Source organism: Mobula hypostoma, chromosome 4, assembly GCF_963921235.1.
Source record: "Mobula hypostoma chromosome 4, sMobHyp1.1, whole genome shotgun sequence".
NCBI classification, from domain to species: domain Eukaryota; kingdom Metazoa; phylum Chordata; class Chondrichthyes; order Myliobatiformes; family Myliobatidae; genus Mobula; species Mobula hypostoma.
The window spans coordinates 193,118,588-193,142,650 of NC_086100.1; the positions used below are offsets into that span (position 1 = coordinate 193,118,588).

At 42.2% G+C, this 24,063-nt stretch overlaps 1 protein-coding gene across 2 annotated transcripts in view; it reads left to right on the forward strand.

Moving 5' to 3' along the window:
* Positions 1-24,063, forward strand: part of aup1 (AUP1 lipid droplet regulating VLDL assembly factor) — a 64,796-nt gene that overhangs the window by 14,608 nt on the left and 26,125 nt on the right. For both annotated transcript variants that reach the window (XM_063047149.1, XM_063047148.1), the window contains 4 exons: positions 2,502-2,652; positions 5,522-5,709; positions 8,607-8,679; positions 15,318-15,391. In XM_063047149.1, coding sequence (XP_062903219.1) covers positions 2,502-2,652; positions 5,522-5,709; positions 8,607-8,679; positions 15,318-15,391 — 486 coding nt within the window. The remainder of the gene's footprint in view (positions 1-2,501; positions 2,653-5,521; positions 5,710-8,606; positions 8,680-15,317; positions 15,392-24,063) is intronic.

A 24,063-nucleotide genomic window follows, 5' to 3' on the forward strand; every position in this document is an offset into this window, starting at 1 on the left:
GTGAAATGTAAGGGGAACCTGGGGAAATTCTTTACTCAAAGGGTGGTGAGAGTGTGGAACAAGCTGCTAGTATAAATAGATGCAGGTTCGATCTCAAAATTTAAGAGAAATTTGGATAAGCACATGGATGGGAAGCCTATGGAAGGTTCTGGTCTAGATGCAGTTTGATGGGACAAGGGTGGAATAATAATTTGGCAGGGACTGCATGGGCCAAAGGCCTGTTTCTGCGTTATAGTGAACTATGACAGTAATTTTGTTCTACAAATGTGAGTAGAGTTTGGGAGGCCTGTGTATCTTTAGAGTTTAGAAGTTTGAGAAGTGACCTCTTAACAAAACAGAGAAAGTGCTCCGAGATGAAAGATATTGGAACGATATTTCCCCTGGCTGCAGAGTGCACAGTGAAGGATCACAATCTCAGTGTAAGTGGGTAACCCATATAGAACTGGAGTTCAGAAAAATCTCCTTACCCTGGTGAAAGTGAATTTGGGGAATTTGAATACCCTGAAGTGCTCTAGCAGCGCAGTCATTCATTGTAGATTTGGGGCAGTAAGACCTGCTGCAGCTCCTTTCTGCACAGTGTATTCATTAATGTAACGCAGGAAACACTAATTTGTACAAAGCCAAGTTCACACAGGCAGTGTGATAAAAGCCAAATAATTTCCTCTTAAGTTGACATCAATTAAAGACCATAAGTCATAACAGCGGAATTAGGCCATTCGGCCCATCAAGTCTGCTCCACCATGATTGATTTATTTTCCCTCTCATCCCCATTGTCCTGCACTCTCCCTGTAACCTTCGATGCCCTTGCTAATTAAAAGCCTATCAACCTGCATAGCTGTCTGGCAGTGAATTCCAAAGATTCACCATTTTCTGGCTAAAGGGATGTCCTTGTATTCTGAGGCTGCCGACTATAGGAAGCATCCTGTCCATATCCACTCTGTCTAGGCCTTACCATTTTCAATAGATTTCACTGAGGTTCTTCTCCCCCCCCAGTTCTTCTAAAGTCCAGCAAGTGAAAGCCCAGGGCCATCAAGTACATTAACCCTTTCATTCCTAGATTATTTTTGTGAATCTCCTCGGGACCTCCTCCAATGCCAGCACATCCTTTCTTAGATAAGGGGTCTAAAGCTGCTCACAATACTCCAAGTCCAGTCTGACAAATGCCTTGTAAAGTGTAAATGTTGGCTTGGCTGGGCACGAAGGATAGGTTTGCTAAAATAGTGACAACGGTCCTCCACCTAGGTAAGCAAGTGGAGCCTCTATTTTAAGATTTAACATTTTAAGATTAGCTCCATTTGTCACACGTACATTGAAGCGTGCAATGAAATGTGTCAAATCAAATCAGTGAGAATTGTGCTCAACACCCCATAGGTAACACCACACTTATGGTGCCGATGTAGCAGGCCCCACAACTCACTGACCCTAGGCAGCACCGGGAATTAAACCCCGATTGGTGATCACTGGCGCTGTAAAGTGATGTGCTAACCACTATGTTACCATGGCATCCCTTTCAATAGAAAGCAGCCCTCTATTATTGCACTGGAAATGTGAGGTGATGAATAGAAGCATATTTATATAAAGGCTAGAATGATGGGTTGAATTAATGCACTTGAGCTCTGCTTCCAGACAGCACTATTGGCATTTAGCACCATTAGAAGAATCCCTCTTTCAGATAAAGTGGTAGACCAGTCCTGAATGGGATGTAAAAAGATCTCATGGGACTACTGCAAAGGAGAGAAAACGGTGCTCTAGTGAGTTGTCTGATAATTAATGACTTGACAAAAATATCTGTTCAGTTTGCTATCTGCAGATTAGGAGATACGTTTATAAATTGCTCATCATTGCACTAAGGGGTAATTCGCTGTTATAAAGTAGGTTGAGTCACCTAGATGCTGATGGACATTGCATAACTATGGGACTTTCACTTTGTGTTTGGGGTCACTTTGGCTCTTGGGCTGCTCTTGAGGGAGTGATGCATACTTTTCCGTACCCTGGGAGTGGGCAGTTGGTCTCTGTGGTGAAGAAAACTGGCACATAACATTACATAACTAATGGGGCACCACGGAAAGGTGGTGGTTAGCTCGATACTATTACAGCTCAGGACATTCCGGAGTTTGGGGTTCAATTCCAGCGTCGTTCTGTAAGAACTTTCTGTGCATCCTCCTGTGGAATATGTGGGTCTTCCCACTGTGCTTTGGTTTCCTCTGACAGTCCACGGGCCTGATGGGTAGGTTAATTGGTCATTGTAAATTGTCCTGTTTGGGTTAGTCAGGGTTGTGGAGTTGCTGTGGTGGCATGGCTTGAATGACCGGAGGACTAAATCGGCACTGTTTCGCTAAATAAATAAAAAGACAAAACCACGAGAGGTGATCAGACAAATGCTGCCCAATTTGTCAACTTGGTGTTCAACATTAGATGCTTAATATGAAGAACGATTCTTAAATCACTTACCCAAATTCCAGTTGATGTTAATTGCCTCTCTTTTCTGTGTCGTGTTCCAGAATTATCGTGCGAACAATGTGCTCGGTTTTGGGCATGTTTGTTTCTCAAGCTGACCCCAGGCAACGAGATAAAAATGTCAAAACCTACATTGCCAACCATGTCACCCAGTTTGACCACAACATGCTGAGTTTCATCACACCATGCCACACGGTAAGTTCAAGGGAGTTTGAATGCTTACTTACATTTGGCAATGCTTGCTGTCAAGTACAAGGCTTTTCAATCCAGTGACCCAGCAAGCTGTTTTTTTTCTTAGTCTGTTCTTTTGCCACAGTGATCTCCAAGTTATCTGATAATCATCAAGTGCAGGCATTAAAATCTGCAAATTTATAGTCTCTATAGTCTTTGATCCTTAGAAAAATATTTTTAAACCTTTTTATTCATTTTACTGTTTGCTTTCATCGTGACATGATTGTCTCTGGGACAGTTTTCTGCATCCCATAGTTTCCCAAATCCCCGCTTTTTCAAGAGGTGCTGCCTCAAGAAGACAGCAGAAATGGCATGTGCGTGTGTGTGCGCGTGTGTGTATTTATTGTTACGTACCCTGTAACTGGGTTGCCAAACCAGCAGAAATGGATCACTCAGTTGGAGTCTGGATTACTAGAACTAAGAAAGTTTTATTAAAGAAACAAGCAGCACAGTAATCAAAAGGATAATGAATGCAACAGTTCAGCAATGATAAACATACATGTACACAGAATTCAGGATCAATCAAGCTCTATCGTTGTCTAGGGGCAAATGACCAGTTTCAAAGTGACACAAAGTTCAGTTCAATTTAGTTCAGTTCGCAGTAATCGTTGCCGTGGCGATGGACAGTGGGGGGGGGAGGAGAGAGAGCAAAACGAATGAATATTCAACACAGCTTCCACACACAGACCTTCGCAGTCAGCTGTCGGGCGAGTCCTTTGTGATGTCATCTGAGGTCACCGACTGTGACCCCTCCGTTTCCAGATACGAATCGTTTCCCTGCGCTGAACCTGGCACCCAGGCAAGGGTGGACACACACCAGGTTCCCGCCGATCATGCCTTTCCACCCTGTGCGTTTATGGCTTGATCCCGCGATCAGCCGTCCAAAAGCTTCCCACTGACTTGTGAGAGGCACACCGCTTCCAAGGTCTCGTTACCTCGGGTGTCGTGTGTGTCGCCTTAGCGAACCTGTCCCTTTTTATCCCCCTGCTGGGATATCGCCTGTCCATCACTTCAAACAGTTCAGGGTTCAAAGGGGGAGCCGCTCTTGACAGCTCTCCTTCCCCTTCATTACACATCTCCAAATGCTGCTCCATTGTTTTCCTTATCTCTCTCTCTCTCCTGAAGACAGGTGGCAGACCAACTGCTGATCACACAGGACAGCTAACATCTTATCTATGTGTATTCTTGTCACAGTATATATATATATAATGTGTGTGTATGTATGTGTGTGTGTGTGTGTGTGTGTATATATATATATATATATAATATGTATGTGTGTGTATGTATGTATACATGTGTGTACGTATGCGCGCGCGTACACTTGCAAGAAAAAGTCTGTGAATCCTTTGCAATTACCTGGTTTTATGCAATAATTACTCATTAAAATGTGGTCTGATCTTCATCTAAGTCATAATAGACAAACACCGCCCACCTAAATTAATGACACAAAAAATTGTACTTCTCATGTTTTTATTGAACATATTCTTTAATCATTCACAGTTCGGGCTGGAAAAAGTATGCAAACCCTTGTATTTAATGACTGAACCTCCTTTAACAGCAATAACCTCCACCAAATGTTTCCTGTAGCTGCTAATCAGACATGCACGACAGCGAGGAGGAATTTTAGACCATCCCGCCATACAAAACTGTTATAGTTCATCAATATTTCTGGGATACCTTGCATGAATAGCCCTCTTCAGGTCATGCCACAGCATCTCAATTGGGTTAAGGATTCGAAGCAACACATTTTCTTCTTTTAAAACTACTCCGTTGTTGATTTACTCTTCTGATTCCGATCATTGTTTTACATCTTCCAACTTCTGTTGGGCTTCAGGTGACGGACCATTACCCTGACATTCTCCTGTAAATTATCTTGAGCTCCTCCAGCAATTTGTGTGTTGCTTTTAACAAGCACTGCTTTAGAATGTGGGAAGAAACTGGAGGAAGCCGATGAGGTTACAGAGAGGATATACAAAACTCCTGACAGAGAGCGGTGAGAATCACTGCCACTGTAAACCGTTAGGCTTACAGCTGTGCTACTGTGCTGCCCTCTTCCTTTAATTGGAGCTGTACTCCAGTGAATTCAGTTGAATAGAAAAATAGATTTATATTTTGTAATGTAAATTGGGATACTTATTTGGAAAGGGAGAATTTTGGATTGAGTCATTCATTTTCTATTTTGATTGTTAACCCATTTAACAGCTGTAAGACCTCATAAGACATAGGAGCAGAATTTTCAGCGCACTGATTCTACTCTGCCATTCCATTATGGCTGATTTATTATCCCTTTTAGTCCCATTCTCCTGCCTTATAACCTTTGACACCCTTACTAATCAAGGACCTATCAACCTCTGCTTTAAACATACTTGATGACTTAGGCTTCACAGCTGTCTGTGACATTGAAGTCCACAGATCCAACATGAGAAATTCCTCATCATGTCTGTTCTAAAGGGATGTACTTGTTTTCTGAGGCTGTGCCCCCGGCCCTAGATTCTTCCACTACTGGAAACATCCTCTCTGTGTATATTTGATAGTTTTTGATGAGATTCCCGCCCCCCAGTTCTTCTAAATTCCAGTAAGTACAGGCCCAAAGCCATCAAACACTCCTTGCATGTTAACCCTTTCATTCCTGTGATTATTATAGTGAACCTCCTCTGGACCCCCTCCAATGCCAGCATAGTCTATCTTAGATAAGGGGACCAGGACTGCTCACCATATTCCAAGTGTGGTCTGACCAATGCCTTATAAAGTCTCAGCATCACTGTTTTTGTTATACACCAGTTATGAAAATATTTGCTTAATTTTCATGTCTCTGTTTTACATGTGGATTTAGCCCTTGCTGGATGGACAGCCTGGATTTGTGAGCTGGGCTCGTGGCTACCTGGAGCTGGGCTGGGTAGACAGCCGAACACGGTTAGTGGAGTCACTTCGAGAGTACAACTCCATGGAGGGCGAGCAGACATTGTTGTTATTCCCAGAGGATGAAATGACCAATGGAAAGGTTGGGCTTCTGAAATTCAGGTATGACTCGTATTCTATAAGTTCGAGATGTGCTGTTCAGTTAAGGAAGCAGAAAAGATTTGTAAATTTATACATCTCATTGTCTCAATTGTTGTGAGTTGAGGTTACTATCATTAATGTAGGAAGCCTGACAACCAATTAATTTACCCAAGATCCTGAACTACTACTTTGTCTCTCAACAGGTCTGTGATATTACAGTAGGTTAGGACAAGATGTGTGTAAAAATGAACACTTGGTGGACCGTCTGGACTCACTGAGACGGTGGTGTCCGAAAAGAGGATGTTGTCTAAGTTGCATGCCACCTTGGTCAATGTCTCCCATCCACTACATAATGTACTGGTTGGGCACAGGAGTACATTCAGCCAGAGACTCATTCCACCGAGATGCAACACAGAGCGTCATAGGAAGTCATTCCTGCCTGTGGCCGTCAAACTTGCCAACTCCTCCCTTGGAGGGTCAGACACCCTGAGCCAATAGTCTGGTCCTGGACTTATTTCATAATTTACTGGCATAATTTACATATTACTATTTAACTAATTATGGTTTTATTACTATTTATGGTGCAACTGTAATGAAAACCAATTTCCCCCGGGATCAATAAAGTATGACTATGACTACTGAGCACTGTTTTTCAAAGTGTAACCCTTCACTGTGGAATAACATTTGCCCTTACAGAATTTATCTTAGGGTGGACTGTGTGTGGGGAGGGAGAGAAAACAGAAAATTGGACAGGAAGTCCCTACAAAGGGCTACGAGAACAACCGAGAGGATCTTAGGAATCTGGCCACCATGCATAGAGTATGTTTATCAGGAATGCTGTATGTACAGGGATCTTAGTATTATCAAGGATCCCACCCATCCATCCAGCATCCTCTGACTTTCTACCATTTGGCAGGAGACTCTGATGTATAAAGACGAGGATAGTGAGGATGAGAAATGGCTTCTTCCCTCAGGTCATTAGGCTTCTGAACTCCCTGCCACATCTAATGCAAAGTGTCACTGGGAAATTTGTACTGTACCCCACAGAATTTAATTTATGCACTTTTTCTAAAGGTAATTCATTTGTAGATTTTATCCTTATTCTAACTTATTGTGTGTTATGTGTGCTATTATGCTTTACACCCTGGTCTGGGGAAACGTGGTCTCGTTTAACAGTCTACATGTATATAGTTAAATGACAATAGATTTGACTTGAAAATTGTTTTTCAACTCCCATTTGAAACATGCACGAATTTGTATGTTACCTCTTTGGATTTCCACTTGGTGCCTCAATTTATTTCCATACCCCAAATAGGCTGGTTAGTTAATTGGTCACTGTAAATTGCCTCTCAGATGAGTGGTAGAATCTGGGGTGAAATAGGAGTGTGAGGAGAGTTTAACAGGGTAGGTCAAAATTTACTGCTCTATGCCCCGGTGATTAAGGTTTACTCTAGTACTGAGACTGACAACAGGTTCTAAACTCCTTTCCTGGCAACAACCATCCCTACCTCCATCCTGGAAGACATATCAGGATTTTATCTATCAATGAGATTCTTGTTCTTCTAAATACTGGGATTGCTGCACCTCTGTTCTCTAATCTTTTTTGATATGTTAAACCCATGAAGCAGTCTAGAAAATTTTTGTTCCATTCCTTCTATGGTAGGTTTACCTTTTCTCTTTGGGTAAAGAGACTAGTTTTATACAGTACCCTAGTCAAGGTTGAGACAACAGTGCTGATCTTTGGGATGGGTAAGGAAAAAAGTCAACAGTTGCTTCTCAGGATCAAAATCAGGCTTGTTATCACTGACATGCACAGTAACACTTTATTAAGTACATCTGTACACATCATTAATACAAATATCTATTTCAGCCAATCATGTGGCAGTAACTCAGTGCATAAAAGCATGAAGGCATGCTCAAGGGGTTCAGTTGTTGGTCAGATCAAACATCACAATGAGGAAGAAATGTGATTCTAAGTGACTTTGACGGTGGAATGATTGTTGGTGTCAGGCAGGGTGGTTTGAGTATCTCAGAAACTTGATTATCATGTCCTGAGGTTTTCATGTATAACAGTCTCTTAAAGTTTACATAGAATGGTACGGAAAAAAAAACATTCAGGGAGTGGCAGTTCTGTGGGCAAAAAGGCCTTGTTAATGAGGGAAGTCTGGGGAATGGCCAGACTGATTTAAGCTGACTCGAAGGTGATAGAAACTCAAATAAACACCTGTTACAACAGTGGTGCGCATCTCTGAATGCACAACACGTCATACCTTGAAGTGGATGGGCTGGAACAGCAGAAGACCACAAGTGGCTACTTTATTATGTACAGGAGGTATGCTGTGAAGTTTGTTTAGTGGCAGAAGTACAGTGCAATACAAGAAAAACTAAGTTACAATCAGAAACATATAAAAAATAAGTAGTGCAAAAAGAGCAAAACAGTGAGTGTAGTGTTCATGGGCTCATAGACTATTCAAAAATCTGATGGTGGAGAGGGAAAAGCTGTTCCTAAAATGTTGAATGTAATGTTTTCAGGCTCTTGTACGTCTTTCCTGATGGTAGTAATGAGAAGAGGGCACGTCCTGGATGGTCCCTAGCCGATTAGTGTCATCACCTTATGAAAATTTCCTCAATTGTAGTGAGCATTGTACCTGTGATGGGACTGGTTGAGTTTACAACCCTCTGCTGCTTTTTCCAATCCTGTGCAGTGGTCACTCCATATCAGACAGTAATGCAATCAGTTAAAATCGTTTCCATGGCACATCTGTAGAAATTTACTAGAGTCTTTGGTGGCATACCAGATTTCCTCGAACTCCTAATGAAATATATCCACTGGTGTGTCTATTCATTATAATGGTCTTTTGTGTGTATTGAATAAGACTGAATGGTTTTGATGTGCTTTGATCTTATTACTGTTTCAGCTCCTGGGCCTTTTCTGTAGATAGTACTATTCAACCTGTGGTGTTAACTGTGAAGAGGCCCTTCATTGCTGTGGTAAGTTTATACTTGTATTAATGGAAAGATACCCATTCATACAAGACCCCTTTCTTTCGCCTGCATGCTTTCAAATTTCTTCCACATTATCCCTAACTCCTTCCTCCTTTCCCTCTGGTTCTCAAAGCCCCCACCCCATAGTCTGAGCAAAAGGTCAGAAATAATTGCTTGATGAGGTATTTGTTGGATGACACTACGTCCACAGAGGATTGGTTGCATGGGCCACTGTAGCACTCTGAAACAAATTAGTCTGCTTGCTTGTTGATCTGGATTGGGTGCAGTTGGTTAGTTTGCCAGTATTGCTTTGAGCTTGCGCTAGAGCAGGGGTTCTCAGACTCCTTGGTTAATGGTAGGGGTCCATGACATAAAAAATCCTGTGTTTAAGGGAGGTGCCCAGTCTTCCTGTAACTACTAGCTCTACAACTGGAAAGTTGAGATGATGATTGTTGGTCGAGATTGAATGGAATGTGGATGTGTTGCAGGCATCTGTGGTCTGGGAGTATTTGAAGCGTAAAACACACAAAATGCTGGAGGAACTCAGCAGGTCAGGCAGCATCAAATCCTGATGAAGTTGATGCTTTGGCCGAGAACCTTCATCAGTGTTTGAAGCGTGACTTGTTTGTGCATCCGTAACATCCAGCTTGAGATGACGCGTTTCAGGATGGTGTAAGCAGGTTTCTCACCAGCTCAGCTTTATGCTGCATTCTGTTTTAAATTCTTAATCAACCTAACCAGCATCTATACATGCAAATTAGGGAAAATGCAGTTTCACATCAGGTTTTCTGATACTCCGATGAGCCACACAGAGAATAAGATATAACTGGCGCCCAGGATGTGCGTACAGTACATGAATCATTAATGGAAAGTAGGCCCATTGGAAGAGGACTGCTGTGCTACTCTAAGGCAGACTGAAGCACTGGTCCGACATAAGAGCATTAGAAATAGTTTCAATAAGTCTGTTGAACCTGCTTCACCATTCAATACGATCATGGCTTTCTCTGGTCTGGCATGTTTTGAATTTGGTGCCATTATTGGACAGGACAGACACCAGGCCACTGTCTGTGCATTTTGTATGAGCAAAGTTTTGAGACATGGAAAGAAAAAAGCATTGCTCTTTAGGAACTTGAACATAGAATTTAGATTGTAGAACAGTACAGCACAGTACAAGCTCTTTGGTCCACAATGTTGTGTCATTTCTTTAACCTACTCGATCACTCTCACCTTTCACTCACACATAGCCCTCCCATTTTTCTGTCATCCATGCACCAAAGAGTCTCTTAAATGTCCCTAATATTTCCACCTCTATAACACCACGCCCCCCCCCATTCTACTCACCCTCCAAAAATAACTATGTAAGATCTTGTACACTTCCAAGAGAAAAGCCCTAACTCAACCTAACCTCATAAGATGTGTTGTCCAATCCAGAGAGCATCCTGGTAAATCTCTGCACCCTCTCTAAAGTTTCCAAGTACTTCCTATAATTAGACGATTTCTGTGTGTTGGAGGAAAAAAATAAAATGTGTATGAAAATAATGAGGTGGGGAGGAATCTCATTGGAACTTGCTGAAAGACCTAGATAGTGGATGTGGAAAGGATGTTTCCAATTTTGGAAGAGTCTAGGGCCGGAGGGTACAGCCTCAGAAAATCAGAATAGAAGAATATATTTAGAACAGATGAGGAAGAATTTCTTTAGCCAGAAGGGGGTGAATCTGTGGGATTCAATGCCACAGATGGCTATGGTGGCCAAGTCACTGGGTATGTTTAAAGCAGAGGTTGATAGGTTGTTGACTAGTAAGGGTGTCAAAGGTTATGAGGAGAAGAATTGGGTTGAGAGAGGTAATATCATTGGATGGTGGAGTGATTCAATGGGCTGAATGGCCTATTTCTGCTCCTATGTCTCATGGCCTTATAACTGAACTGATTTAGCACAGACATTGTCCTGCAAGATGCCCACGGACAGCAAGAGGCCACTTGAGGAGTTGCTTTGAAAGCTGATACGTCAGTCTCTTTTATCGATCCTCTACAATATCGGCACATCTTTTAGATAGGGGGCTCAAAACTGCTCATAGTACTCCAAGTGTGGTCTGATTAATGCATTATAAAGCCTTAGCATTGAATCCTTGCTGTTATATTCTAGTTTTCTAGAAATGAATGCTAACCAGCAAATTAACCTTTAGAGAACCTGCATGAGGGCCCCTAAAGCCCCTTTGCTCGTGGGATTTCTGAATTTTCACCCCGTTTAGAAAATCTGTCTTCACTCTTTATACCAAAGTACAAACGTTTGTACATGACTATACACTTACACTATATTCCATCTGCCACTGCTTTGCCCATTCTCCTAATCAGACTAATTCCTTCTACAGATTTCCTGCTTCCTCAACACTCTATCTACCTTCATATCATCCACAAACTTAGCCACAAAGCCATCAATTCCATCATCCAAATTATTGAAGTATGTAAAATAAAGTGTTACCAGCAGTGACTCCTGTGGAACACTGCTAGTCACCTGAAGCCAACCAAGGCACTCTTTATTCCCACTCGTTGCCTACTGACAGCCAGCCAATCTTCTGTCCATGCTAATATCTTTCCTGTAATACTATGGGCTCCTATCTTGCTAAGCAGCCTCATGTGTGGCACCTTGTCAAAGGCCTTCTGAAAATCAAAGTAAACAACATCCACTGACTCTCCTTTGTCTATGTCTCCTGTTATTCCTCATAATTTGTCAGGCAAGTTTTCCCAGTAAGGAAACCACACTGACTTGGGTTATTTTATAATGTGCCTCCAAGTATCCCAAAACCTCAGCCTTAAGAGTGGACTCCAACATCTTTCAACTGTTGAAGTCAGGCTAACTAGTCTATAATTTCATTTTTTTTCTCCCTCCCTTCTTAAAGAGTGGAGTGGTATGTGCAATTTTCCAGTCCTTCAGAACTGCTCCAGAATGTAGTGATTCTTGAAAGATCACCACTGACGCCTCCATAATCTCTTCAGCTATCTCTTTCAAAACCTTGGGGTGTAGTACATCTGATCCAGGTGACTTGTCTACCTTGAGACCTTTCAGCTTAACAAACAGCTTATTAGTTGTAGCAAATGCACTCACTTCTGCCCCGACATGCATGAATTTCTGGCATACTGCTGGTGACTTCCACAATAAAGACTGATGCAAAATAAACTTAAGTTCATCTGCGATTTCTTTCTCCCCATTTCTATCTCTCCCAGCATAATTTTGTAGCAGTCTGATATCCACTCTTGTCTCTTTTATTCGTTATATATATCTGAAAATATTATACTTATATTATTGGCTAGCTTATCTTTGTATTTCATCTTTCTTCTAATTGCTTTTAAAGATGCCTTCTTTTCATTTTCAAGAGCTTCCCAATCCTTTAACTCCCACTGATTTTGCTCTATTATATGCCTTCTGTTTTGCTTTTATGCTGTTTGACTTCCCTCGTCAGCCGCAGTTACTTCATCCTCCCACTAGAATGCTGCTTCTACTTTGAGATGCATCTATATTTTGCACTGTATTGCTACCACAAAACAACAAATTTCGTGATGTGTCAGTGATAGTAGACCTGATTCTGATAATGTGGGTCATCTGAGGAAGCGGGACTCATTCTCATTGGTTGTTACCAACAATAATAGTCTGGCTACATGGCAAGGTGGTATAGCAGTGAGTGCTTTTGCTGCACAACACCAGGAGCCCCAAGTTTAACCTGTCAATAAACACTGGTTTTCTGGAATTCACACATACTTCCATGATCACATAGGTTTTTGCTAGGTTCTCCAATTTCCTCTTGCCAAGATGAGTTGTTTGGCCAAATGGTTACTACAAATTGCTCTATAGTGTAGAAAGTCTGAGGACCAAAGGGAAGCCGTGGGGAAATAAGTTGATCCTGGGGGTGAAAGGTTTAACACATGCTTAGCATTTGATGGCTCTGGGTCTATACTTGCTGGAGTTTAGAAAAGTGTTGGGGGGGGGCGGTTTGAGGAATCTCTTTGAGGCATATTGAGGTCTTTCAATAATCAATAGGTTACAAAGGCCTCATGGGCATGGAGAGGAGGTTTGCTATAGTGGGCAAGTATAGGATCAGAGGGCACACCTTCAGAGTATAAGACTGCCCCTTCAGAATAGAGATGAGGACGAATTTCTTTAGTCAGAGGGTGGTGAATCAGTAGAATTTATTGCTATAGGCAGCTGTGGAGGCTAAGTCATTGGGTACATTTAAAGCAGAGGTTGATAGGTTCTTGATTAGTGTGTCAAAGGTTTATGGGGAAAAGGCAGGAGAATGGGACTGAGGTATAATAAATCAGCCGTGATGGAATGGCAGTGTAGACTCAATAGGCCAAGTGGCCTAATTCTGCTTTTATGTCTTATGATCTTACAAAATTACAAGTTATTATAAAAGAGGTAGTGTTTGTGGGGTTATGGGCAATACAGAAATCTAATGGCAGAAGGAAAGAAAAGCTGTTTCTAAAACAGTGAGTGAGAGTTTTCAGGTTCCTGTGCACTGCCTTTTTGAAGAAGTCCTCCATAATTTGAGACCCTTATCCCTAAATTATTATAGCATATCTCTATCTACATCTTTTGTAAAACCTTGAAGTCTTTGCTGAAGTATAAAGTACTAGACACAGTACTCATCTATTGACCAAAATAATTTTATAACAGGTTGTTATAATTTAGTGCTGTTGTATTATCTGCCATTATCTACAAAGCCTGTCAGCTTTTTAAACACATTCTCAATCTGCCTTCTTCATTGCACTTAAAGTTGCAAAGTATGGACTGGGGGGGCGGGGGGACTGAAGTAGCCCTAAAAATCATTGCACTATGGTTTGTGGCTGTTTTCAAGACGGTAGTGCATATAAGAAATAGTGTACCCTGGAGTTTCTAATACCTTTGATTTATTAAGGGGTTGGAAGAAAGTGTGTTAACAGTAAAGCCTTACTCATCTTTCCCTAAAGTAAGATTAAATCTTATTGTATTGTTTACGTGACCCCCACACTCCATACACATGCATGTGGTTGTGTTGGCCTGCATTAGTTGGGGTATTGAGTTTAAGAGCCACTAAGTAATGTTGCAGCTCTATAAACACTGGTTAGACCACACTTGGAATCAGTTATGGTCACCTCATTACTGGAAAGATGTGGAAGCTTTTGGAGCGGTGCACTGGAGAGTTTAACAGGATGTTCTCTAATCCAGTGACATGTCTTGTGAGGATAGCTTGAGTGACTAAGGCTTTTCTTTTTGGAGCAAAAGAGGACGAAGGGTGTACAAAATAAGAGGCATGGGTAGAGTGGATAGCAAGAAGCCTTTTCCCAGGCCCAAAGTAACTAATAAAAGGCAGCGTAATTAAGATCATTGGAGGAAAGTATGATGAGTTGTCAGAGATGTTTTTTTTTAGAGTGCTGCGTATGTGGAACTAGCTGCCAGGGGTGGTGAGAGAGGCAGATACATAAGGGACATTTGAAAAATACTGAGGCACATGGATGATAGAAAAATGGAGGGCTATGTAGGAGGGAAGCATTAGATTTACCTTAAGAGTCGGACAAACGTGTGGCATAACATCTTGGGCCCAAGAGCCTGTACTGTGCTGTAGTGGTCTATGATGCACATCAGTGTGTATATATATATATAGTGTCACAGCTAGTGGAGCTGCTGCCTCAGCTCCATCACCTTGCGTTTACTCCTGATCTTCAGTGCTGTTTGTAAGGAGTTTGCGTGTTGTCTTGTGAGCACATTTCCCACCCTGCTTTAGTTTCCAGCCACATCTTTGAGACCTGTAGAGTGGTAGGTTACATGGTCAATGTAAACAGTCCCTAATGTAGAAGTGATTGGTTCATGTGGGGAGAGTAAAAGTGAAATTAATGTAGTTAGGTGCTTGATAGTAGGGTATGGGAATACACCAAGTTGCCTGTTTCTGGACTGTATGACTTTATGGTTTGAATTAAAACTTTCTCCTTTCACAATGGTGATATTTAGACCATTAAATGCAGAAGCAGAATTACACCATCGGTCCAGTGAGTCTTCTCTGCTCCTTCATCGGGTCGAGAGGGATAATAAATCTTCGCAGGGAGGGATGTATGCGAGGGTCCATTACAATGCATTTGAGAGAGTCCTGCACCACAACTTGGGCCAGAAAAGTAAGAAGTGTCCTGTGGTAGAATAATTAGTATTGTGTTTCAAAGCGTTGTCTCTCAGGTGAAACACCAATGGTTAATCAATACTGCAGAGCTTCACAAAGTTAATCTTTCCCTATGTGTGCTCAGAAGGCGATTATCTATAACTCAAACTGGTAACAATGATCATAAAAAGATTGGGAGACAGGATTAAGTTCAGAGTAGAGTAATTCAACACATCGTTCTATATCAGTGATTAGTCCAGTTGAAATTAGATTTAGATTAAATCCACAATCTATCTTAAGCCTATTGTCCATTTTTGAATCTTCCGGTTTTGCAATGGAAGGCAAAAGACAGATGCAAAAATAGACATCTTATGTGACCAGTGTCTTAGTGGTCTTGTGAACAAGAGGCTTGTTTGCTCGTTCTTCCTCTGCCTATTTGTGAGAAGAGATTCAGTGACAGAACGCAGGACGGTTGTGTCCCCTGTGAAAGTTAGACTTATTTCTCCCCCCTTTCTCCCCTAGAGTGTCGTCGATTCCTCTTGGGTTGCCGAGCTGCTGTGGATGTTTTTCAGTCCCTTCACCATATACCAAGTAAGGTAGTAACTGTCGTTAACTCACTGGGGGTCCAGTCGGTAAGGTGGAGTGAACGTGCTTGTATTTAGCTACCTCCTTTATTGTCCTACACCCCATCCCACCCTCAACACGTACATATATCTGGTGCTCATGTTCAATTGCACACGGCATTGATGTGCTTCTCAGTACTTGGTAGTCTGTTACCCTTTGTTATTTCAGAATCAGAATTTGCTGTTTTGTGGGAGCAGTGCATTGCAATACATAGTAACAAAACTGCTATAAGTTATAGTTGAAGTCAGAAGTTTACATACACCTTAGCCAAATACATTTAAACTCAGTTTTTCACAATTCCTGACATTTAATCCTAGAAAACATTCCCTGTCTGAGGTCAGTTAGGATCACTACTGTATTTTAAGAATGTGAAATGTCAGAATAATAGTAGAGAGAATGATTTATTTCAGCTTTTATTTCTTTCATCATATTCCCAGTGGGTTAGAAGTTTACATACACTTTGTTAGTATTTGGTAGCATTGCCTTTAAATTGTTTAACTTGGGTCAAACGTTTTGGGTAGCCTTCCACAAACTTCTCACAATAAGTTGCTGGAATTTTGTTCCATTCCTCCAGACAGAAATGGTGTAACTGAATCAGGTTTGTAGGCCTCCCTGCTCGCACACATTTTTTCAGTTCTGCCCACAAATTTTCTATCGGATTGAGGTCGGGGCTTTGTGATGGCCACTCCAATACCTTGACTTTGTTGTCCTTAAGCAATTTTGCCACAATTTTGGAGGTATGCTTGGGGTCATTGTCCACTTAGAAGACCCATTTGCAACCGAGCTTTAACTTCCTGGCTGATGTCTTGAGATGTTGTTTCAATATATCCACATAATCTTCCTTCCTCATGATGCCATCTATTTTGTGAGGTGCACCCGTCCCTCCTGCAGCAAAGCACCCCCACAAAATGAATCTGCCACCCCCATGCTTCACGGTTGGGATGGTGTTCTTCGGCTTGCAAGCCTCACCCTTTTTCCTCCAAACATAATGATGGTCATTATGGCCAAACAGTTCAGTTTCTGTTTCATCAGACCAGAGGACATTTCTCCAAAAAGTAAGGTCTTTGTCCCCATGTGCACTTGCAAACTGTAATCTGGCTTTTTTAATGGTGGTTTTGGTGCAGTGGCTTCTTCCTTGCTGAGCAGCCTTTCAGGTTATGTCGATATAAGACTCATTTTACTGTGAATATAGATACTTGTCTACCTGTTTCCTCCAGCATCTTCACAAGGTCCTTTGTTGTTGTTCTGGGATTGATTTGCACTTTTCGCGCCAAGGTACGTTCATCTCTAGGAGACGAAATGCATCTCCTTCCTGAGCAGTATGACGGCTGCGTGGTCCCATGGTGTTTATACTTCCGTACTGTTGTTTGTACAGATGAACGTGGTACCTTCAGGCATTTGGAACTTGCTCCCAAGGATGAACAAGAGTTGTGGAGGTCCACAATTTTTTTTTCTGAGGTCTTGGTTGATTTTTTTTGATTTTGTTTGTAAACTTCTGACCTACTGGAATTGTGATATAGTCAATTAAAAGTGAAATAATCTGTCTGTAAACAATTGTTGGAAAAATTACTCGTGTCATGCACGAAGTAGATGTCCTCAATGTCTTGCCAAAACTATAGTTTGCTAATATGAAATCTGTGGATTGGTTAAACAATGAGTTTTAATGACTACAACCTAAGTGTATGTAAACTTCTGATTTCAACTGTACATATAGGATGTATATTTCCATGTATAATACCTTACTATATATATAATATACACACATATGGGTTCAATGTCCATTCAGAAATCTGATGGCAAAGTGGAAGGAAATTGGCTTTTAAACTCACAGAGAGCACAGGTCATCAACTTTTTGCTGTTGATGTTTCTGTAGCAGGCAGTTTCTTTTTTACGAGGCCGAGCTGCTAGCTCGACGCTCAACCCAGCACGGATGGAAAGCGTGCTTGGGGAGCCGGCTGGGTTCGAATTCGGGACCTTCTGCCCTGAAGTCCGGCACTGATGCGACTGTGCCACCAGCTGGCTCAAAGTGGAAGCAACTGTTCCTAAAATGTTGAATATGTGTTTTCAGGCACCTGTACCTCCACTTTGATAGTAACAATGAGAGGAGGGCATGCCCTGGGTGATGAGGGTCCTTAATTAAGGATGCCACCTTTTTGAGGCATCACCTTTTTGAAGATCTCCTTGCTGGGGTGGCTAGTTCCCATGATGGAGCCGGCAGAGTTTACAGCTTCCTGCAGCTTTTTCTGATCCTCTGCAGATGCCCCTCCATACCAAATGGTGATGCAACTGCTGAAATTTACGAGTCTTTGGTTACATACCAAGTCTCCTCAAACTCGTAATGAAATATAGCAGATGTCATGCTTTCTTTGTAATTGACCAATATGTCGGGCCCACATGTCTGATGTCTGTGGCTATCAGAGTAACTTTGTCCTGTATCATTCATTCGCAGTAGGAAAAGTTGGAAGTTAATTATGTTTTGGAGACGGAGAAAAAATATGTTTTGGAGATAGAAGACAATGGAAGGGCCAGTAGGTGCTGTGAGGATATTGAAAGATTATTAATTGCACCTAATCTGATGAAGATGGCACATGAGTTAACATACTCATGGGATGTTCTAAAAAAAAATTTAGTGCTATCAGTTCTGCATATGCTGGTAGTATTCAGCAGGCAGGATACCTTCAATGATGGAAGAAAGGTTGAGTTAACATTGTAAACTGATCTTTCATCAGAATAAAGCAGTTCCGATACAAGTTGGTTATCTGAAATTATTGACTTCAATGTTAAATCATTGGACATGGAAAGTAGGGACAAACTTTACCCTATTCCATTATTCATTTAAGGTAATTGCTGGCCTTCAATGGGCCACTTTCCCCAGACTAATCCCATATTCTCTATTAGCCTAGAATTAATTTCTCTTGTATATACTTTGCATGACCCGGCTGGTGGCGTAGCGGCATCAGCATCAGACTTTGGCACGAAAGGTCCTGAGTTCGAATCCAGCCGGCTCCCCTGCACGCTTTCCATCCGTGCTGGGTTACGAGCTGGTGATCTCTTTGGAAACTCACCCGGCAGAAGGCAATGGCAAACCACTGCTGCAACTTGCCTTGTACGCAGTCCCCTACTCTGGATGCGACGTACCTTTCTTTTCCTATATACTTTGCATGAAGTGCTTTGTAGCCTTCTTGATAAAATAATTCTGAAGAATCACTATACTAGAGATTCTGCAGATGCCGAAAATCTCAAACATACACAAAATGCTGCCAGAACTCAGCAAGTCAGGTAGCATCTATGGAGAGGAGCAAGCAGTTTTGGGCTGAAACCCTTCATCAGGACCAGAAAGTAAGGGGGAAGAATTCAGATTAACGTGGGGGGAGGGGGAAGGAATACATGCTGGCAGATGATAGGTGAGGGGAAAGTTGAGGGGCTGTGAAATGAGAAGATAGGTGGAAAAGGTAAAGGGCTGAAGAAGGAGGAATCTGAAAGGAGAAGGGAGTGGACCGTGGAAGAAAGGGAATGAAGATGGTGAGAGGCAGGTGAGGATAAGAGGAGGTAAGTGTGTGGGGAAGAAGCCAGAATGGAAGAAGGTACGTTCCAATGAGACAGGGAAAGCATGGTAGGGTACAGGAACCATGGTGTACGTCTAGTCAAGAAAAGAAGAGCTTATGAAAAGTTCAAAAAACTAGATAATGATAGGGATCTAGAAGATTATAAGGCAAGCAGGAAGGAGCTTAAGAAAGAAATTAGGAGAGCCAGAAGGGGCCATGAGAAGGCCTTGGCGGACAGGATTAATGAAAACCCCAAGGCATTTTATAGGTATGTGAAGAGCAAGAGGATAAGATGTGAGAGAATAGGACAAATCAGGTGTCAGGTGTGGAAAAGTGTCTATGGAACCGGAGAAGATAGCAGAAGTACTTAGAGTACTTCAGTATTCACTACGGAAAAGGATCTTGGCGATTGTAGTGATGACTTACAGCTGACTGAAAAGCTTGAGCATATAGACATTAAGAAAGAGGATGTGCTGGAGCTTTTGGAAAGCATCAAGTTGAATAAGTCACCGGGACCAGACGAGATGTACCCCAGGCTACTGTGGGCGGCGAGGGAGGAGATTGCTGAGCCTCTGGCGATGATCTTTGCATCATCAATGGGGATGGAGGTTCCGGAGGATTGGAGGGCTGCGGATGTTGTTCCATTATTCAAGAAAGGGAGTAGAGATAGCCCAGGAAATTATAGACCAGTGAGTCTTACTTCAGTGGTTGGAAAGTTGATGGAGAAGACCCTGAGAGGCAGGATTTATAAACATTTATAGAGGCATAATGTGATCAGGAATAGTCAGCATGGCTTTGTCAAAGGCAGGTTGTCCCTTACGAGCCTGATTGTATTTTTTGAGGATGTGACTAAACACATAGATGAAGTTAGAGCAGTAGATATAGTGTATATGGATTTCAGCAAGGCATTTGACAAGGGACCCCATGCAAGGCTTATTGAAAAAGTAAGGAGGCATGGGATCCAAGGAGACATTGCTTTGTGGATTCAGAACTGACTTGCCCACAGAAGGCCGAGTGGTTGTAGACGGGTTATATGGAGGTCGGTCACCAGTGGTGTGCCTCAGAGATCTGTTCTGGGACCCCTGCTCTTCGTGATTTCTATAAGTGATCTGGATGAGGAAGTGTAGGGATGGGTTAGTAAATTTGCTGATGATACAAAGGTTGAAGGTGTTGTGGGTAGTGTGGAGGGTTGTCAGAGGTTACAGCGGGACATTGATGGGATGCAAAACTGGGCTGAGAAGTGGCAGATGGAGTTCAACCCAGATAAGTGTGAGGTGGTTCATTTTGGTAGGTCAAATACGATGGCAGAATATAGTATTAATGGTAAGACCCTTGGCAGTGTGGAGGATCAGAGGGATCTTTGGGTCCGAATCCATAGGACACTCAAAGCTGCTGCGCAGGTTGACTCTGTGGTTAAGAAAGCATACGGTGCATTGGCTTTCATCAATCGTGGGATTGAGTTTAGTAGCTGAGAGGTAAAAGTTACAGCTATATAGGACCCTGGTCAGACCCCACTTGGAGTATAGGAAGGATGTGGAAACCCATAGAAAGGGTGCAGAAGAGAGTTACAATGATGTTGCCTGGTTTGGGGAGCATGCCTTATGAGAATAGATTGAGTGAACTCGGCCTTTTTTCCTTGGAGCGCTGGAGGATGAGAAGTGGCCTGATAGAGGTGTATAAGATGATGAGAGGCATTGATCGTTTGGATAATCAGAGGCTTTTTCCCAGGGCTGAAATGGCTAGCGCGAGAGGGCACAGTTTTAAGGTGCTTGGAAGTAGGTACAGAGGAGATGTTGGGTAAGTTTTTTATGCAGAGAGTAGTGAGTGCATGGAATGGGCTGCCAGCGACGGTGGTGGAGGCGGATATGATAGAGTCTTTGAAGAAACTCCTGGACAGGTACATGGAGCTTAGTAAAATAGAGGGCTGTGGGTAACCCTAGGTAATTTCTAAGTTAGGGACATGTTCGGCACAGCTTTGTGGGCTGAAGGGCCTGTATTGTGCTGTAGGTTTTCTGTGTTTTCTGTTTTTTAAGAGGGAATGGGGAAGAGGGAAAAATACCTGAAGTTAGAGAAATCAATCTTCATGCCTTCAGATTGTAGACTACCACTACCCTATGTGGAAATTTCTTTTTTATCATTTCTTAAATGACCAACCCCTCGTTTTGAGTCTGTGTGAATCCCTAGTTTCCTGGAGGGGAGCTCTGAGACCTGAAACGGGTGAAGTCAGAATGAGGTTCTGAATCTTAAGCAACACACATAAAAATTGCTGGTGAACGCAGCAGGCCAGGCAGCATCTATAGGAAGAGGTATAGTCAACGTTTCGGGCCGAGACCCTTCGTCAGGACTCCTGCTGCGTTCAGCAGCAATTTTTATGTGTGTTGCTTGAAATTCCAGCATCTGCAGATTTCCTCGTGTTTGCGTTCTGAATCTTAAGCTTGTTATGGGCATTGTTGGAACAGTGCAAGAGGCCAAAACTGGAGTTCAAAGTGTGGTGTATGTCAAAACTGAATAGGCTGGAAAATCTCGGGTGGTCAGAAATCACCCATAGAAGGGAAATTAGCCTTTCTGGTCCGGAGCCCTTCATCAAAATATCATGCATTAGATCTTTTGATTTCATAGATCTTTAGATACTTGGTACCTGAGAATCCACAATCCTCTGGAATTTGAAAGGTCAATGACCTATTGGGAGAAGAAGTTTCTTGTTTCAGTCTTAAATGGCTGTCCATGAAACATGACTGTGATTAGATTCTTGACTTTCCTCTGTTCATCACTGATCTTAACATCCTTTCTACTCAAATTCTTGTGAGCTACTTAATTTGAAAGATTTAAATCTAATGGAAAACTATGATAACACAGTGCTTAGTGCTACGCTATTACAGCTCGGGGTGTTTCACAGTTCAAATCTGTACCTTCTTAATGTGATCACGTGGGCTCCAGCTTCCTCCCACAGTCCAAAGACACATCGGTTAGGTTAACTGGTCATTGTAAGTTGTCATGTGATTAGAATAATGCTAAGTAGGTTGCTCGGCAGCACAACTGGTTGGGATTGTTCCATGCTACCTCAAAATAAATATAAATAAAAACTTGATTTCGAATAATTTTTTAAAATTTCTTTTGAGGGGCTAACAAGTGTAAATTATCCCTATAATAGCTCCTGATAGTTTTAAATGCTGCTTTGTCAGAATACTGATCTTGCTTGCCAATCATTCTGCCCACTCAGCCTGCATTGTCGATTTCGGCCCTTTGCCAAGACATGGTTATCGATAAACTCGAGTTCTTGCAGGCAATGGAAATCCAGGTAACAGAGAAAATGCTGGAGAAACTTAGCATCTTTGAAGGAAAATGTACAGTTGACATTTTGGGCTGAGACTTTCCAATACTGAAAAGGAAGCGGGGTGCAGAAGTCTGAAACATCAGCTATTCCTCTCCAAAGATGCTATCTGACCTGCTAAGTACCTCTAGCATTTTGTAATGTGGATATCAGTGCTGTACTTAATGCTGTGCTGTGCTGTCCAGTGTGGCTGGTCTCTGTGTCTCTGACACTCGGCAATCTGGCTGATAGTACTGCCCGTTGCTGCACAGGACGAGGACGAGGCAGCTTACTAAAGTAGTCATGGTCAATCCAAAAGCAGTTTTATTTTTCTCTGCAGTGCTGTGCTTATCAGAAACATTTCATTGCTGTGCCTCAAGCACTTAACAAAATCCCAGTTCCAGCTAACATTCCTGCAAAGAAATCTCTCTTAACCCACCCCACTTCCTGGTGTATCATAGGAATTGAACTATTCACTCCCAGACAAGAGGAAATGACCATTCTCTCATCAAAATTATTCATTATTTTAAAATCCTGTGATAGATATCTTACTTTCCAGTCCCAAGTTCATCATTCACTCTTTGGACTGCTAAGTTTCTGTCCAGCCATTCAAGTTTAAAGTACATTTATTAAAGTAAATACGGTACTATACGGAAGTTTTAGGCACATATATATTGCTAGGGTGTCTAAGACTTTTGCATAGTGCTGTAGTAATCTTATGTATTGCACTGTACTGCTGCATAATAAAAAAGCAAATTTCATGACGTGAATGATGGTTTACCTTATTCTGATATGGATTTCTATTGTGGACTGAGAGTGGGAGGGGGCCAGAGAGAGGGGAATCATGGTTGGGAAAAGAAAGGAGAGGGGAGGCAGCAGGAAGCATCAGTAGGGTGTTCTGTGGTGATCAGTGAACCAATTGTTTGGAATCAAATGACCTTGTCAGGTGTGGCTCCTCACCCACCCCAGCACTCCTTTTATGCCACCTGTCTCACATCTTTACTGTGGTGCTTCACCCTTAACATTTTAACATCCTTTTGCTCCCACCTGATTTACAAACTTGCTTCACATTGACAAATACAGTACAGTGCAGAAGTCTTAGGCACCCTGCCTATATATGTGCCTAGGACTTTTGCATAGTACTGTATATGTAGGGGAGCCTAGGACAAGAGGACACAGCTTCAGGATTAAAGGACGACCATTTAGAACAGAGATGCAGAGAAATTACTTTAGATGGAGGGTGGTAAATCTGTGGAAATTGTTGCCATGAGCGCCTTTGGAGGCCAAGTCATTGGGTGCATTTAAGGCAGGGATAGGTTCTTGATTAGTCAGGGCATCAAGGGTGATGGGGAGAAGGCAGGGGAGTAGGGATGACTGGAAGAATTGGATCAGCCCATGATTGAATGGTGGAGCAGACTTGATGGGCTGAATGGCCTACTTCTGTTCCTATGTCTACTGGTCTTATAATTGTACTGTCACATTTACTCAATAATGCTGCCTGACAAGTTTTTCCAGCATTTCGTGTGGGGGTCTGAGACTCATTTTCTTGCAGGCATTCACAGTAGAACAGAGACATACAACATAATTTATGAAAACAACACAAAAAGAGTGACAAATAAAGTGTAAAGATAAACTGCGCAAAGAAACATAATAAATATTACCGAGAACATGAGGTGTAAAGACCTTGAAAGTGAGACTAGGTTGTGGATTCAGTTCAGCGTTGTTATCCATGTTGGTTCAGGATGGTTGAAGGGCAATAACTTCCTGGACCTGGTGGTGTGGGAGATCG